Genomic DNA, 18,810 nt, shown 5'->3' with positions numbered 1-18,810 from the left:
ATGCTTTAGACTTTATGGGTTTTTTTTTTGTTTCTTGTTTTTTTTTTATGGCAGATCCAACCAGAATCATTCAGGGACCAGTGGACATGGAGATCATTGTAGGGGAGAGCATCGTGTTGCCCTGCCAGGTGGCCAGTGATCCTGTACTGGATGTGTCCTTCTCCTGGGCATTTAATGGACAGCTCATCACCAAGGGAGACGGCCACTTCGAGCTTGTAGGCGGCGTGAGTGACCCTTACTCATACATAGAAGTGTACTAATCAGATACTTTGAGTTATTCTTTAAAAACCCTAATGAACTAAATATATCTTATTTTTTCACTGAATTAGCTTCAGTGTTAAAGTAGTTGTAGAATTTGACTTGCACCAGTTCTTTGTGTTTCCACTGCCATAACCTATGTCCTAAGCATGCAGTAGTGCTATCTTGGCTTAGCTGAGAAGAATTATCATTGAAAAATGGAGGTGGGGTCATAAAGACTGACAACCAATCAAATGTTAAGCATCGTATTTAAAACTACTGGATTAGTTTCGTTTTTTGGACGGATAATTTTGGACAAAAAAAAAAAGACAATATCTAACTAGACTGAAAACAACATCTCTTTTGTTTTCCTCCTGTTTATTCTTGACACATCAAAAAATATGCCCCTAATACTTTCTAGGAAACAACGCACACTGGTGGGGTCTTGTCAGAAGCAATTCTTTTCAATGTTTCTAAATTGAAAACAAACACTGGTCTCATTACGTTCCAGTTTCTCTAGCTGTTCTTCTTCTGCTCTACTCTGGCAGCTCTTCTTCTTTTGTTGTGTAGCAGCACCGGTTGTGGTTGGATAGTTGTTCAAAATGGATAAAAAAAAGAAATGAAAAATCTGTATCTGACCCAAAATCATTGTAAGGAAAACTGCCAAAAAAGAACATATTGTCTGGCGATCCATTTCTCGTGAGATTAGCTATTCTAGCCTGCATGAAAGTATGCAGAAGGATTTATAGCTAACATTTTAAAGTTGTGTAAAACAGTTACATAGTGGACATTTTAGGGTAGCCTATGGTAAATGAGTATTGATGTAGAAAGTTATTTACTACACTATACCTGCTGGTATGACTGGACAACTTCACTTGGCCAAAATCCAAAGGTCTTTTTTGATGCTTTAGTGAAAGGCATATCCAATGTGCTTTCCCCTGATTTCCCTAATCAAAATTTAGGTCATTCAGTAGCGCTCACAGCTGCTCTTTTACACTGAAGCACCATTTGAAGTCAGTTGTTAAACACCATTGGCGTCGTCAAACGGTGCCAAGAAAAGCTGTGTTAAACTGCTAGCATCAATCAGAGACCAGCTAGCTGTCTGCCAGAGATTCATATTAAAACAGATAGAGATGCATGCATTAATTGGGTGTGAAAGTATTGACTGAGTGATAGATAGCTGCCAGGTGACAGGAAGTACATTTAAGCTAAGCCAAAAGCTAAGCATCAGACGTGGTTAAGCACTGGAGCCAATTTTGTGGAAAAACACTATTTCCTTTCTGACATAAGCGGTCAATTATAACTTATATTAGAAGAAGAGGCTACGTCCACTTTGTGAGGGAGAGAACATTTGGAGGAAATCAGGACTTTAGAATTTAAAAATCAAGACAAAATGATTCGGGAGTGACATTTTGAACTGTGCTTTCAGCCAGGCCTGGTTTTAACTTTTACCATTAAGACAGAGATGCAGAATGACGCAGTGTAAAACCGTAGACTGAAGAGATCTTTCATTGCCTCTTCTGTTAGACTGGTAACTTCCTGTATGTGAGGACTCTGCTGATTCTCCTCACTTCTGTTCTATGCTGAAAATGTATAAAGTTTTTTTTTTTTGCATTTTTCTTGTTTCTTTTTCTCTTTTTTAATGTGTGTATTTGCAAATTGCTTTTCAAGGACAATGAAGTCCAGCTGAATTGAACTGATATTACATTAGTTTAGCAATCATGATTAGAGGGGTTAGCATTACAAACTCTAAACAGAATCCTTTATGTTCATTTCCTAAAAGGATAAACATTTTGAGTTTATATCCATTTTTTATGCGTCAGCTCCCTGTTATCTGCTGATGCCAGCTCAGAGTCATTAAACCTGTTTGCCATGTCAATGAAACGTTTCTCTCAGATGTTGCCACATTTTATTTAAGATGGTTTTAGCAGTTCCAATTTAAAACCTTTCCGAGGATTTAATAAGACCATTATCTTCTAAAGACTTAAATAAATTATGAAAAATTAGTAAGTTAATCAGGTTATTCAATAAGTTAAGTAAGTAATCAACTTATTTTTATGTTTTTGACTCTAGCAAATGACCTTATTGCTTTTATGTTAATGTTACCTAAACACTTTCAACACAGTAGCAAGCATACATGCCCCTCACAAAGCTGGTGTTGGATCATCTATTAAGAATGTTTTCATTTCAGTTAATTAAATAAACAACAGTGCAGATTTCTTTCACAGGTTTGCTGGAATGGCTAAATATCAGTGCATAACTACCTGTATTGGAAAAAAATATGTTTCTAGGCCAGCAAGAAATTAATTTGTATTTCAAAACATGAAATGAGGTCAAACTGAAGAGGCAACAACACAAATCTAACATAACTGTGATAATTAAAAGTATAATTTCTTTAAAACCTCACATAACGCCTGTTCAAACACCAAGGTGAAACTCAACCAGTTCTGGAAAAGTTCTTGGGTCTCCCTGTTTTAACGTGCAAGTGGGCACACCTTTCACTCCATCTCTACCATTAAGCTAAAAAACGACCAGCTTGCAATGAATTTCTTGGGAGTATTAACAGCGGCCAGTTTGATGTCATCCATTTTGCAACTTTAAATGTCTCCTCTGAGGCATAAAAAACCAGAATGGTTAGGTGAAAATCTGCGGAAGGACGTGCAAATAGATTATTGAAGTCCCGTGTGCTTCCGATTGTATTTCTGTGAATGGAACCAAGTCGGTGCCTACGCTGAAATGCAGTTCCCATATAAAAGTCATTATGTAGGTAATGTGCCAGGTGTTCAGCCATTGTGACAGGTGGAAATCACTTTAAGTAGTCTTCTTCAACTCCGGCTCAGTCTCAGCTCAGCTCATCTGCTTTTTAATAAGCCTGGGCTCGCCTTATATTCTGCTTTGACACGGCCTGCTGCACAGCCTCGCGTAACAGGAAGTGGATGCACATCATTAGACGTGTCTTCTGAAGGAATCAAAGCGTGGCAAACACCCAAATGACAAAACATTTTCTGTACGTCTCTCCGCACCCTTGAGACCAGCCATTCTTTCCGCCTGCGTCTCACTGACAGCGTTCTTATCCGAATAGAGAGTCCTTACCCACAAATACCAGAATGTCTTCACTCCGAAGAGATTATCAACTAAACTTTGCTGCTTCGGGGAGTTTAATTTCCATAATTAAACCACGTCGGGTCTGCTGCCATATTTCCTTGTTTTTGCTGCCAATGCCAGTAGAACAATTTCACCACTAATTTACCGTTTGCCGCTTTCGGGTGCCCTCTTAGATGAAAAGGTAGACGGTCTGTTTTTTCCTATGAGTGTGGAGGAACTGCCTGAATTGTTGCTTTTTTTTTTCCAATTCTTTTTTATTTTTTATTTTTGCAACATATCTTTGAAGGGCAGATGTTGACCTTTTTGAAATCTTGTATAAAAAAAAAAAAAAGCTGCAACCTTGTCAGCAAAAGAAACACAAGTCTTTATAAACATTTTGTGGGGAGTAATTTTTGATCTCGCTTTTTATTTCAGCTACCACTTTTACTTCAACATCACTCCCTCTCAAAACCTGCAAATATTCACTGCTTCGCTATATTTATTGCAGCTTATACATACTTCAGTACTTTCTTTAATAAGCTGCCCCAGGGTCTGTTATCTTTCATGCTACATAAAGCCCTCTCTCCTCCTTAGCAGAGAACAGCCGGAGATCTGATGATCAGAAACATTCAGCTGTACCATGCCGGCAAATATATCTGCGTTGTGGACACAGACGTGGAGAGCCTGTCAGCCGTAGCTGTATTGATTGTAAAAGGTAAGAAAACCTTCCCTCTGCTTGGCACTCTCTAATTAAAACAGAGCTTGCAGCCAGGATTTTTAATTGGTTTCTTTTTTTAAAAGGAAAAAAATAAAATAAAATAAAATTCCAGTCGTTATTGCAGAGTTGATGATTGATTTAACTTAAATAGAAATGATTTCTTTATCTTGTAATAGGTGCCAAAAGGTGAGTTTCCTTTTCAGGTACCTGTTTCACCAGCCAGGATATGTCTTATCCACTTGCAGAAATTTACCCCAGACAGCGATCCTGTAGTGCGTTAGTTGCCACTCTGAGCTTTATAAAGGGAAGATGCTAATCTATTTGAATTTGGAAAACATTTTTTCAGCAACCTTTAAAGTCGAACATCTGCTTTTGGCTGTCTGTGGTGACAGGAGGTAAATTCAATGGTCAATATCCAAGGATTTAAAGTATTTACATTTTTGCACCATGTGTTATGCACTAATAAAAAAATAACTGCAACCCTTCAGAAATGAGTGTCAGCAACCAATTTTACATTTAAATGACAAATGGTACACCACTGCTGCACAAGGCAAAGTTTATTTGAGATATTTGAGACAGATTTAAGTTAAGAATAATCTGTAACTCAATTTAAGGTCATTTTATAGAGTGGGACCACTGTTTAAAATAATCTGTAGGTTTTACAACCCAATCAACCGTTCCCTTTAAAGTCAGTACAGTTAAAGGTTTAAACAGGTTTTCGATTAACTTTGCAAAAGGCTTCATTTTTCTTTGGACATTTGACATATTCCTCGGCTAAGGTGAGGAGCACGTACTTTCGGTATCAGCAGAGATAACGTTCATAAAGTAGAAGTGGAAACACAGACTGCAAAAAGCCCAGGAGACACTGAGAGTTCAATCTTAAGGGTAATTAATGGTATTTTTAAATATAAATATGAAATATCAGAGTTCAATGTTCGATAAACCCAGGATCAGAAGTACCAAAGATGTATTGAGTTTTGTATTTCAGAATTCCAAGTTAAATAAAGATGTTAAATAAATAATTGTGTGCATTTAGAACTCTGACTTTGAAACTGGTGTTGTGGTCAAGCTCTAGTTCAGATTCAGAGTTATCTCAAACCCCTTTTTAGCTGCACTTCAGATAGGTTGTATCTTGTTAAAGCACATTGTGCCTGAAAGGACTTTTAGTTTCTCAAGTTTCTCATATTATTTAGCCTGGTCACTGAGCACAACAAATAGCACATTTCACAGATTTCCCAACTTGAACTCAGCATAATATTAGTCCCATATCTGAGTTATGGCTTCTGAGACAAATGAATTGCAGCTTAAGTTTGGGGGGATAAAAGTTCAGCATAGCATAATGGAAACTCTCCTAAAGTAATGGAAAGATTTAGGAGGTTTTCCAAACTGCAGACTTTCAGGGCATCTGGGTTTCTCAACTTAAATTGACTTGCTTTGGTTTAGTGATTGCATGTGTTTCTTCAAAGTTATTCTGAAATTCGCGGAAATACATAGTTTTCCTTGTCTGTTTATATTTAATAACAGGTTGCTATTAAATATAAACTTGGTTTTCACTCACGAAGTTTTGGCAAAGCAGTTTAATTTTTTAAGAATAACATTTAATAGTTTATACTGTCTTTGTTTCTCTGCCTCCTTGTAATGACTAATATCCAATATTCTGTCTAGCGAATGTACCTGACAGCAGAATGTGTTTGAAGAGGTTCTTGTTGTTGTTGTTCATGTAGTATGCATTTCTCCAGAGAGACAGCTGTGGAAAGCCACACTTGGCAGAACAAAATAACTTTTGCTAAGAGGAGTCACAGCGTCTGTTTTAAGGAGGGGCCATGTTTTAATGCAGGGGCGAGAAGAGATTGTTGTTTCCGGCTCGGATCAATAGCGGCCTTGCAAATTGACACAACACAAATGTGCTAAATGTCACATGAGGTGAGGGATGATCTAGGTGTCAGGATTTGAAAAGGTTGGATCCATAACTTTATCTTGTAAGCATACCTACCATTCATACTATTCAGCCTGGCATGTTAAAGATATTTTAAGGCAAATCGCAGTAATGAGCGGCAAGAAGTAAGGCAAAAAAATAAAAAAAAATCCTTGCTTTTCAAGTCGAAGAGGGAACATGGCAGGAAGAATAGATTGGCCTAGAACTGACTGGAAACAAACTTGACTGTGACTCAGACTGTGCATTATTTACACTTCCTGCTCACGGCAGCTGTCACGGATGTCTCACGCTTTGGATTGAATAGCTTCAAAAAAGGCATGAAGCTGAGTTAGAGAGCCAGCCACGGGAAGGAGGAAAATGTCTTTATTTGATCACTGCAGACCTTTAACAAAATGGCAGAGGCTGCATGCATGTGTGCCGAATGCACGTGTTGGCCTGCTTCCATCACCTGTGTGCGCCACAGAGGAATAAAAACGGAAGAAAGAAAAAGAAAAAAACAGCATCAATTCATTAATAGGTTTACACGCAGCTATTTTTAATATTTTTATCAGCTCTTTTATAAGCTTATGCATACAAACTTCTCCGAGGGTCAAAATAAATGTGCACCGCGAAATGATTCACTCGGCAGAGTGGTTTGAGATGAGTCACGCATTTAATATGTTGACTCTTCTCGAAGTTGTGCTTTTGTTTATCTTCAAACACTAAAGCAATTGAAAGATTCAGAGAAACGCATCTGGAGAACGCTGTTCCGTGAAAATGAATCACTTGAAGATTTGATTGTGTCACGGTGGAGTTTTTTTTTTGTAGAGGATCCCGAGTGCAGAGACTTATTGCAGAGCCTTTAATAATAATAATAATAATAATAATAATAATAAACAAAACAACACTCCCAAAGATTGTCACGGGGAAAATGGGGCACGAAGTGAAGAGTGACAACAGGCATCGCGACAGATGTAGTAATTGGGAAAGTAATGGGAGGAACAGTGAGGAACAATGTGATGTGATGAGATTATATATACTGAGGGGTAGAGGTGGAACTGACAAAGCAACCAGAAGAACTAATCAGAGGCGAATGGAAACAGCTCAGGGAGAGTGCAGACGTAGGGGGAATCAGGAGATAGATGACAGCTGTGAATGAGAGCAAACTGGCAGGCGGCGGGGAGGTTAAATAATAAACACAGACAGACTGAACTGGGGTTCAAAGCAGCAACAACTCAATGGGAGAAAAGAATCAAACACAGCAAAAATCTGAACTCAAAAAGAACAGAACGTGAGAATAAATACGCTTAAATACGAAGGAACAGAGATACCTTCAAAACAATGCTAATGAACTGAATGGAATTAGGCCTGTTGACCAAAAACAAAGAATCAGAAACTTAAATGAAGCCCAAAACACCAACAAATCCTAACATCACCTTCGTCCAAGCAGTTCATGATTGAACCATTTAGACAGCAGTGACCAATTCTGTAATCTTGACTCTGAATTTTCTAGCCCATTTCCTCACTCCGGTTTGCACAAATACCACTTTTATCTACTTATGATTTATTTTTAAGAACTATGTATTGGATGATGCAAGAAGAACAAAGTATTTTTTCCTAGCGTTCCTTCTGTGAGCGCGTGTGAGAGAGCGGTCCCAGGAGAAGGTTTTTCCAATTGATCGCAAAAATGACTACAGATTAGCTTAATTAACTCAAAACACCTGCAAAGGTTTCCGGATCCTTTCAACCGTCTCTGTCTGGGACAGAAGGACAGTCATGGGGAAAACTGCTGAAGTCGAAGACAGTCATCGACACCCTTCACATCGAGGGTGAGCCATAAAAAGGGTGCTAATAGGTTCTGACTTCAATTGTCTATCAATTATTTGGGTAATTCCTTTAGCTCTGTCTGGTTTTGTCATTTACTTTGTAATTTTTAGGTAAACCCGTTTGGGTCTTCACAAAACATTCTTCTTCTTTTACCGCCGCAGAGCCTAGATTGCATTTTGTTTTCTATCCCCGTTGAGTCATCCATTCTACTTTGCTCCACTTGACTGAATCAGAGCAAATAATATTTTGCTTCACGGCTCACAGTGCATCTCGTGCTTTTGAGCACTTGACAAAGAATACTCTAAAGAACTATAATTTCCTTACACCCTCTTAAAATTGGATTCTCTCAAAGAGATTTCAAAGCCTGATTAGTCTTTTTTTTTTCATCCCTCCTTTTGAATAATCTGACTCAGCTTGAGGGCTGCTAATCAATGTATGGTTATATTATATGCTGATGCAGTAAACCACCTGGCAGACTACTTAATTACAAAAACAGAAATGGAAAAAGGTTCATCTCACTGACCTTCACTTCTTTTGTTTACACGGCAGATAAAGAGATCCATTAAGAAACCTCTGAATGGTATTGATGATCATTGAAAAGAAAGATCTACTCCTTCCTATTGAAATAAAAAGCAATTACATTTGTTCAGTTTTTATTAGCTAGAACAAACTGCTGTGGTTAAGGCAGCATTTACATTACAGATGCATGAACTTCAGATTGAGAGATGTTAATTGGCTTTGCAGTAACACTTACTTGATTCGGGAGGTAGATGTTGAATTATAGCTAAGCATTTGATGTGAACGATAAATGTGAAGTAAATTATATGCCACCTGTCTAGCCTTGTAAGCAACTGAAGATGCAGTCTACATCAGCACTTAGCGATTTGCGAAGCGCCAGTAGCAATTCTTTTGTGTCGACGCTAATTTCAAGCTGGTGTGATGCTGTAGCCGTCTTGTCTCTTGCAAGGAGCTTTAAATGAAAGCTGTCTGTATTTTTAAAAGATGATTATTAATAATTTGACTGTTATACATTTATAGTAAGTAAACTTTTGACTTTTTCTTTTTTTTTCTAAACTGGCATTACTGAGATTCTTATTGCTGGTACATTAGAAATCTACGAATGACGGAATCCTCTTTGCTACTGTCAGAAGGTTTTGTGTGTAAGTTATGTTGCAGCTTAACTTTCTTATCTTTTAAAAAAAAATTGCAGGCGCAAGAACACAAAAGTCAGACATATGGCATGAGTTCTTTTGAATTTAAAATAAAGTGCAAGGCAGTCCGAGATAAGGCCTGATTTACAATTAGATGTGTTAAATTGTTAAATTATCCTTTCATTTTATGGTCACTGTAGAGTTTAATTTAGGAAACCATCCTGACTTAAACGGTCATTAATTATTCTTATTAGGAGCAGAGGTGGTGTTGGAGAAGAGTCGCTGCGCTGGATGCAGCTCTACTCTAGGAAATCATTCTAAGCTATTAATAAAACATTGAAAAAACGATTACAGAGCAGCCGTTTTCAGCCTATCTCTCAAACATATTGTTCACGATTTGTGAGGCTAGCATGTCTAGTTGCGAAAAAGCAGCTAGTGCTTTCGCTAGCAGTAGATATTCATGGACTAGAAAGAAATCAGACTGCGTTGTCACTACAAATAGTGAAAAATGATTTTGTGGATTGTCTAAGCTAAAATCAAACTAAAGTTTTGGGGTTTAGGTCAATCAGTATTACCAAAGTCATTGCTATTTGGTAAATGGTGACATACTGAGAGAGACAACTTTCTTGCTATTCAAAAGTTTACATCAGTTTCTACTCTAATGTTTTTCTTTTTATTTCCCCTTGATGTTACAGAAGAAAGAAATGTATTTGACGTGTTTCCTTAAAAACATCTACTGGTTGGCCTTTAAGCGACTGTATATAAGCTGTAAATTAATCAAAAGTTTAAAACCTTTAAAGAGAGTAGGAAGAACTTTCTGTGACATCTTGTGAATGGAAATAATTTTCAGTAATCCTGACCGTTCTCAGTTAAGATTTAATGTCGTGTATCAAGAAAGAAAAGGTCGTAGGAGTGAGGCGGTACAGTTAAATTTTGGAAAAAAAAATTTAATTATTCTTCTCTCATATAAGCCTTTCCAAATGCAATCAAAAGCTATTGACTTTCTTGCTAAAGTAAATGAAAGCTCATTCATTAACCCAGTGGCAACAACTCATGGGGCTTATCAGTCGTAATCATTCTCTATTTTGATTGTTACAGTCCGAGTAAAGAAATAAACACACGTTGGCCTTTGTAGTCACAGCAAATGCGATTACCAGTGTTATTTTCACATTTTTTTTCTTCATAACCCTCTGTTTTAGTCATGTTTCAGAGTGTGATTTTCAGTCTTGTTTTTGGTCCCCTCCCCTCGCCGCACTGAAGGTCAATGATAATCGCTTCTGACACAAAAGGCTCTTGAGTGATCATCCGGGTGCTTGTTTTCCACAATAGCAGCAGTTAATGCTTCAGATGATGCCTCACAAACACTCCTCTGGATGAGGAGGACGGCGATGGAGAAGGTCGCCGTGTAAAGATAACATCGTGGTCAATAACATTCAAACCGCTCGGAGGACGCTCCTCGCTATAGTTTGACAGCTGCATCCCCATCGTGGCCCTGGGAAAAAATAAAAGAGGCACGTCAGTCACTCTGTTCCGTTTTGTCATTGTTTCGCCACTCTGATATTCAGGACTGACAAGAGAGAGAGAGGGTACATTTCACAAAGTTGGGTGAGATTCAAATCAAATCAGCATAATATTGCCGTCTGCCTGCACCGAGTGAGAAATAAAGACCCAGACTGACACTCGTCTGCCCATGTTAATGAGAGATCTTTGAAACGCTCCAGGGAGACTCGCTGCATCCTGTTGCCTTCAGCCAACCAAATATAATTAAGAGGATAAGGAATTGATCCTTGATTGTCTGGCCCATTAATATGTATTAATGAGGCCAGCATATTAAAGTTTTTTTTGTTTTTTTTTGTTATTGGGAGCCACTAATGAGTTTTAAAGTGATCAATATCTCTAAACCCACAGCTTTAAGGGTAAATATTTGAGGGCAGTAGTGTGTAAGCTGTAGCTCAGCCGTTACTCGCTATAGATCACTGTTTTGTTTTTTCTTTTACCCAGATTATTTATTAAAATCAAGTCAATAATGAAAATCTTTAGCTTTAAATTAGAAGCTGCTTCTCTGAGCAGAGTTGATACCATTTTCTTTTTTTATTATTCTTATTATTCAGCAGTCTGACTCACTGTTCTCCAGTGGTCCATTATTTCTGATGAGCCAACACATCCAATAAAACAGGGAGCTAAAGTAAAACATCACACCGCTTAATTGGTGGGATAATTCAAATAAATGATAAAACTCTGGCTCCTCGGGGCTGCGAGGGGCCCCGTCTTCATCTTTTAGCTTTTAATTTGACTCCCCGCTCCTCCGTTGTTTCAATCGATCCATTACCGGGAGGACCATGAAAGGCAGGGATTACATGTTGGAGGGGGGAAAGAGGAGGATAAATCCTGAATTAACTTTTAATTCCACATGAAGGGCGGCGCTTCGGAGCCGTGGAACATTACAGTTTGGGTTTGGATGTGTGTTTTCCGACGACTGTGGGCTGTTGCTCGCATATTTTTTTCCCCTCGCAGAATGTGGAAACACACACCCCACACTCTGCTTGTGCAGCAGAGCCATCGTCTGTGCATCTTCGGCAATGTGCGACTTCCTCACAGTGTCTGTTCCCTGTGTTTGAGCCAGGCCCTCCCAGCCCCCCAGAATCGGTGACGGTGGAGGAGGTGACCGACAGCACGGCCCAGCTGGCGTGGAGCCCCGGCAGAGACAACGGTAGCCCCATCACCAGCTACATCATCCAGACAAAAACTCCGTTCACTGTGGGCTGGCAGCGGGTCAATACAGGTAGATATATATTTGCATCTTAAAGCATATTAACTGATGTGTTTTTATGACGTTTCAGATTATTTTCTAACATGAAGCCACATTTAATGCACACTTGGCTATCTTAAATTCAATTGCCATTCCACCTGAGTGATCAATTTTTAGCTGGTATTTTCTTCTTGTTTCTTGAATAAAGTGAATGCAATCAAGTAATTTGATGACAAAGAAGTCAATAAAAAACAAGCATTCTTTTGGACAAATTGAGCCTTTCGTATTTGGGACATTTAAAGTTTTGTGCACTCAATGTCCTCAAACTCCTTTTAGCATCTTCACCAACACTTAGTGAGAGTGGAGACCAAGAGCAGAGTAGATTTCTGCCAAGTTCACAAGACTTTAATCTTAAAGAAGCATCTTTACGGTTCTTTGCAAAGGCTTCTAAATTAACCTTTAAAGCATCATGATGTATACATTAAATAAAATCTGACAAAGAATTTGAAAGTTATGTACGCCACCCAAATAAATCAATGTACAATAAAAAAATGTGATAAATACAGACTAAAAAAGTGAGAAAAAAAGGATAAAAATAAAGTACAGAAAATGAAAATTGTCAAATTAAATAAGAATTTTTTTTAGATGGAATATATTTATTTATTTCTCTATACTCTGCATATATTATTAGACATATTACAACATTTTGCAGACCAATTTCCTATTTAAAGCTTACAAAATGTTGAACACCATTAAAAATCAATGCTCCCTATCCTCCCCACAAGCTGCAAACTGAATTAATGCTGTGGCAATATAGTACTTTGCAGACATCCGTGCTAACAGCAAAGCCTTTTTTAAAATTTTGCTTTGGTTTGTCATTCTCTTGAATTTTTAGATGAAGGACTTCAAATGAAAATTTTTCATTGTCGGTTCAAATGAATGTATTTATCTCTGTGGTGTTCATTTAGTTTCAAAATCTTTGCTCATGAAAATCTAACTGAGCACAAAAAACTCAAGTGTAGTTCTTGCAATGGTAGTTTTCTACTGTAGTGAGATATTATGTGAACTCATGTGACTTTCTAAACTTACTTTTTACCTTCCTGTTTTTTTTCTACTATTAAATGCTATAAAAAAGGTTATTTATATACATGTTTCACGTTAGTGACCTTATCTGTAATATACAGCCAGTTTCTATCATGCTGTCTAATTTCTTCCAGTTCCAGAGGTAATTGATGGCAACATCCACACAGCTATTGTGGTTGATCTGAACGCCTGGGTCGAATACGAGTTCCGGGTGTTGGCCAGAAACGGCGTCGGAGTCGGGGAACCCAGTCCCGTGTCGGTGAAGACGAGAACAGAGGACGCAGGTGCGGTGAATTCACGTAACACCGAGCGCCGCCGCTTTGTTTTGCATACATGTAGATGAGTTGGACAAGGTGTTTTGTTCTGCAGTTCCAGATGCAGCCCCAGGTGATGTGGGTGGAGGGGGTGGAAGCAGATATGAACTGGTCATCACATGGGAGGTAAGTCATCAGTCTTATGTTCTCCTCTATCTGTTACTGACTGAGTTTACAGTCGGTCCTTTTTATCCTTGCGCGAGGTCAGGGGAAGTCCGATGACGCATTTTGGTTTTATTTATTTCTGCATCATTAACGTGGAGGAAATGCTAATGTACGTTTATAGTTTGTCGAAGTATTTATGTCCCTTGAAGCCTTCCATAATTTGTTACGTTTCATCCTAGGCATGTATTCTACTGAGATTTTATGTCACAAACTAACACGTGATAGTTTAATTGTAAAGTGTAATCACAAAAGGGGTTTGTACAAATTGAATTTTTGGAAAACGTGGCACACATTTGTATACTAATACTTTGTAGAATCTGTCGTTTTAGGGTTATGTTGTTTCCAGGATTGTACATTAAAAGACAAAAGCGTTCGCCTTCTCTTCTTTGTGAAACTGCTTTAATATGACAGATGACTTTTGGATCAATTTTATCAATTTGCTACCCACAAGTTCTCAAATGGATTTAGGTCTGGACATTGTTTTAACCATCCTAACCTGTGAATATGCTTTAATTTTCTTTGTCTCATTGAGCTCTGGATGTATGAGTTGAGTTATTGGCCTACTTCAAGGAGAACCTCATCCGTAGTCCAGAGTCCTGAATTTTCTGTCGCATATTTTTGCCCATCCATCTTACCATGAACAGCTTTACTGTTCTTGTCGTAGAAATGCAACCCAGCAGAATGATGCTGCCATCTCCGTGTGTCAGTGTAAAAATGCTCTATATAATCCGATTTGTTAATCTTCCACCACACACTATTATTTGCTTGGCGATTTAAAAAGCTGAACGTTGGTCTCATTAGACCAGCACACAGTCACGTGTGTTTCCTATAAACACAACTTCTTCTTGCATTCTTTCAACAATGACTTTCTTCTTGCTACTCCTCTATAATGCCCAGATTTGTTCAGGCACCATTTATAGTTACCATGAAAACAGATCCTCCAACCTGAGCTGTTGATCCCTGCTTCTCCTCCATAGCTACCACAGGCCTCTTGGCTGCTTCTTTTTTTTTTTTTACTAATCTTCTCCTTGCCTGGCCTGTCAGTTTAAATACATGGTCACATATTGATAGGTTTTTGCCATTAGTTGTACTCCAAATTGGGAAAACTGATTAGAGAGTGTGAAGTGTTGAAAGCTTGGCATTAAAGTTCTCCACAATTTCTATTCCTGGCCTGTCTTTTGTGTTCGTTGGTCTTTAAGAGGCTTCTAGCGTTCTCAAACAAACCCTTGAGGCATTCACAGAAGAGCTGCATTCATGATTAGGTTAAATGTCAATCAAGTGGATTCTGTTTGCTTTACATGTCGAGCTGAAGATTTTCTTTCGGGGTGTCGGATTAAGGAGGCGTGAGAACAAATTCACACCATCCTTTTTAGATTTTTTTTTTCTGAAAATCCTTCACTTTTTCTTCCTCTTAATTATGCATCACTTTGTTGGTTTGTTGCATAAAATACAATCGACATATGTGTTGTACTGCGGAAAATTTTGGAAAAGTCCAAGGGGTGTGAATACTTCTCCGAGATGCTGTGCGTAGTTTATGAGAATACGATCAGTTTCAAATTACCGCAGCTCATTCAAGTCTACAGTGATTAAATCTGCCACTGAAATAAACTAGCTTGGTGGCTGTCAAATAAGATTAAGCTCCGAGTTAGCGTGCTGATTTCCTATTTTATTAAATGCAGATTAGCTTTTATTTTAAAAACTCCCTGCATGGCCTGTAATGAGCGCAGAGGCCTTTTAAAATCACATCTTGCTTTTCATTTCAATATCTCTGGTAGCAGGTCACGGAAGCAATTTATGGGTCACGCACGCCTGAGTCTGTGCCGATTGCGCCCGGCCAGCGCCGGAATGAGTGTGACTGGTCTGTATATATTTTAATATCACTATAGTTTTGTGTTTCACTCTCAGCCCGTCCCTGAAGAACTGCAGAATGGCGAGAGCTTCGGCTACATCATTGCCTTCCGCGCCTTCGGAGAAGTCAGCTGGACGCACGTGGCCACCTCAGCCCCCGGCGCGTCCCGCTACGTGTACCGTAATGACAGCCTCGCGCCCTTCTCTCCATTTCACGTGAAGGTGGGCACTTACAACAGCAAAGGGCAGGGCCCCTTCAGCCCCGTAGTCACCATCTACTCTGCAGAGACAGGTAAGGATGGACATAATGGGGCAGGACTTGGCAAAGCTTGAAAGCTGTTTCTCTCTCTGAAAAGGACAAAGATCACAAAAGTGGTTTTTACTGCATCTGCTGCTTTAGGCTCTAGAAATCCCTTTAAAAGCAAGAGAAAGGCAGAAAATGTGAGGCACAATTGCAAGACATTTGTGTAAGAGTAGATAGTGCCTTTTTCTCCAAATATCACCACTCACTTGAACAGCTTTACCAAGGTAAAAAAAAAAAAAAAAAAAAACAGTTGGCATTTAGATCTATGCTCCCTCTCGGCACACGGAGAGGCAGTCAGTTTGTGCCTTAGTGTGTGTCTATTTACTAGCGGGACCTTTGTGAGGTGACTCATCTGAGCCCTGATCAAGATTTGTAAATGTAAAATTCACAAAAAAAGTGTTCTCCGCTTACCTCCGTGTCGCTTCGTCCTGACAGAAATGTTCGGTCTCGTGTTGTCTGTTTTTTTTTTCAGAGCCAAGCGGAATGCCAGCAGGGGTTTGGGCCCGAAGTGTCGCAGCCTCTGAGATTGAGGTGAATTGGCAAGCTCTCACCATCACCCCTGAAAGGGTTCTGGGCTATGAGGTATCGTAATTTTCTTCTTTTTTTTTTTTTTTACTCATATAAATGGAAACAGATATCAAAGACGACACAATTGAAACCGCCTGTCATCACCTCAGCTTGCACCTCAAATATGTCTCTTCCAAACTGCGTCGCCATGGAAATGGCATCCTCACGTTCCTTCCTCCACTTCCCCCCTGACTGGAATTATACACTTCTTTGTATCAACATGACAGGAAAACATGTCAGACTTCTTTCGGGGGAAGAAAGGAAAATTGCCCGTCCGTGGGCTCGCTTTAGACCGACTGTCATTTATGCAAAATCATGATACACATGACCCCAAAGCGTCATGTCAGAAGACCAGTATTTCACACCCCAAATTATAGTAACTATAACAATGTGCTGTCTTTAGACTGAATACAAAATGGGATTGATCGATTTTGAACCTCAAAAAGCAGGTTGTGGCTGAGTTTACTGTCACAAACGGTGATCACCTGATTAACATGTAAAATAAAAAGTAAGCTGTGTTTCTTTTTCTGTACCGAACAGAGAAGATAGGAATGAAAGCAAGAATGGGCTGGCTGCTCACTAGCAACATCTATTGTTATACTAATTACTACGAGTGATACAAATGATTAATTATTGTATATATCAATTTAAAATTTAATTAGTCAGACTCCAATTAGTGCAATTATTTAAATTTCATTCTTTATTTTGCAGCGCATGATGTATTGCAGAGTTAAATAACGGGCAATAAATCCATTGGTTGACTGACAAAATGTTAATTTATCTAATTGTTTTTCATGATTTAGCTGGATTAAAAGGGGGAACAGAACCTTAATTCACTGTTTTAATGTATTTTTTACCGCAGCCAAAGTGGTGGGTTTTGATTCCATCATTTATTCCGTTTCAAGGACTGATTTTACAAAAAAATCCTTAAAGAAATAGATAAAAGGAAACCCATGATCCATGATTTCTGGCCTAAATTACGTTGCCATTCTTTCTCTGATGTTTAGCATAGCTGAGGTTTCTAGAAGCAAGTGGATCATCAAAGCTCACCTCTCCTTAAAAGATGCACCCAGCAGCATTATGTCAAAGCTAAGCTTTCGCCTGTATGGAACCAGTTTAAACACATTTTAGTCAGATCTAAAAATATATATAAATATATATTTTTATATATTTTAGAAAATTATTCATGCCCCTGAAACTTTTTTTCTTTATATATTTCTTGGCTTTTCAACCCAGAACCTTAATATATTTTATTGGGCTTTTTGTGCAATAGATCAACTCAAAGTAGAGCATGACTCTGGGCTGCAAGCAATTTTAAATATATTCCTTGAGAAAAAATGAAAAACATTTTTAGCTTTGTCAGATTGGATGGAAAGTGTCTGTGAAACATCAATTCAAGTCAATTGTTGCCATAAATTTTGGTTTGCATTTAGGACAGGACTTTCACAAGGCTATTATTACAGGTGAATGTGCTTCAATTTAAACCATTCCATTGTACCTTGCTCAAGCTGTCAGTTTAAATAAACAGCCCTAAGTTTAGCCTTGTTGTCATGCTAGAAAGTAAACCTGCTTTCCAGCTTCAACTGTTTTGCAGCCTTTTAGTCTAACTCTGGTTCTCAAAAATGAAGTTGTCTTGAAAAAACTTTGAAAATCCCTCACAGAACCATCGTATTGGATAGAATTGTACTCAGGCGGACTTTGTTTAGTAATTTGGTGACTGCTGCAGGCTATTAGTTACCCTGGAAGCATCATAGTAATTGCAACTAAGTACAAAGCACAGCAGAAATGTTGAAATTTATTCATATTTTTTCTTCATCTTCCCAAATATATGCAGGTATATTATAGAAAACCTTATTAAAAGGCATTGAAACGTGTGGCTCTAATGTGGCAAAATGCAAAAAAAAAAACAACTAAATTGTTCAGGAGGTAATAATCTTTTTCGTGAGGTAGTGTAACATTTGTGTTGCATCTGCTCTTTGTTTTGTAAAGGTGGTTTACTGGGAGGATGACACCAAACCGGAGACGATGGGGAAGGTTAGAGTGCCTTGGAACCAAACCTCAGTCACAGTAAACAACTTGGCAGGAAACACGCAGTATTTTTTAACAGTTAGCGCCTTCAACACAGCGGGCACCGGCCCTTTCCTCCCTGCAATCAATGTCACCACAAAAAAGCCACGTAAGTTGCAGCGCTCGGTGATCGTTTAGCAAAAGCCTGCGTTCGCTTTGAACCGGGCCTTTTCTTTGCAAAACCGTAAAAACAATATCCTTCGCTAATATTGATTTTAAAAACAGCCAGATATGGTAATGTGATGATCCCAGTATGCCAATAATACAGTCATTTGCTTCTGTGCCCACGCTCTGAAATAAATCATTTTTATCTCATGCAGCGCCTGCCCAGCCACCGCTGAATGTGGAATGGACCCTAATTGGCTCTCAGCTGTCTCTTTACTGGGAGCCTGTGGTGGCAATGGAATCAGAGTCAGAAGTTACAGGATATCAAGTGAGTTTCTCCGCGCTTGGCGATGGCGCCGTTTATTAATGCCGCACAATAAGCTGTGAGAACAGAGTCTGCTGCAAGCACACATATTTACGTTGTGTCTTTTCACTTGTTTGCCCTCCCTCCCTTGCTCAGCTTTCGTTCTGGAGACAGAGACACAAAGAGGTAAACACGTTCACGACGGCCAATTCGACAGCAGACTTGACCCTCCCTGAGAACGAAGACGACTACATCATTCGCATTCAGACGCTGAGTGAGGGAGGCCTGGGTCCAGCCTCAGATCCCGTACGGATCCATAGACTGAGTACGTTTTTTTTTTGTTTTTGTTTTTTTTGTTCATATTTTATTGAG

General features: G+C 38.8%; 1 protein-coding gene across 1 annotated transcript in view; it reads left to right on the top strand.

The window, feature by feature from the left end:
* Positions 1-18,810, top strand: part of cntn3a.2 (contactin 3a, tandem duplicate 2) — a 48,534-nt gene that overhangs the window by 22,941 nt on the left and 6,783 nt on the right. Inside the window, exons 12-21 of the mRNA XM_014991211.2 lie at positions 55-224; positions 3,916-4,036; positions 11,556-11,714; positions 12,899-13,048; positions 13,134-13,204; positions 15,149-15,383; positions 15,868-15,977; positions 17,952-18,138; positions 18,350-18,462; positions 18,595-18,763. Of these exons, the coding sequence (XP_014846697.1) occupies positions 55-224; positions 3,916-4,036; positions 11,556-11,714; positions 12,899-13,048; positions 13,134-13,204; positions 15,149-15,383; positions 15,868-15,977; positions 17,952-18,138; positions 18,350-18,462; positions 18,595-18,763 (1,485 nt within the window). The remainder of the gene's footprint in view (positions 1-54; positions 225-3,915; positions 4,037-11,555; positions 11,715-12,898; positions 13,049-13,133; positions 13,205-15,148; positions 15,384-15,867; positions 15,978-17,951; positions 18,139-18,349; positions 18,463-18,594; positions 18,764-18,810) is intronic.

Source organism: Poecilia mexicana, unplaced genomic scaffold (assembly GCF_051168715.1).
Source record: "Poecilia mexicana isolate PSO_F unplaced genomic scaffold, ASM5116871v1 scaffold_7, whole genome shotgun sequence".
Taxonomy (NCBI): Eukaryota; Metazoa; Chordata; class Actinopteri; order Cyprinodontiformes; family Poeciliidae; genus Poecilia; species Poecilia mexicana.
Note: the sequence above shows the minus strand (reverse complement) of the source record. Positions and strands in the feature narration are given on the sequence as shown.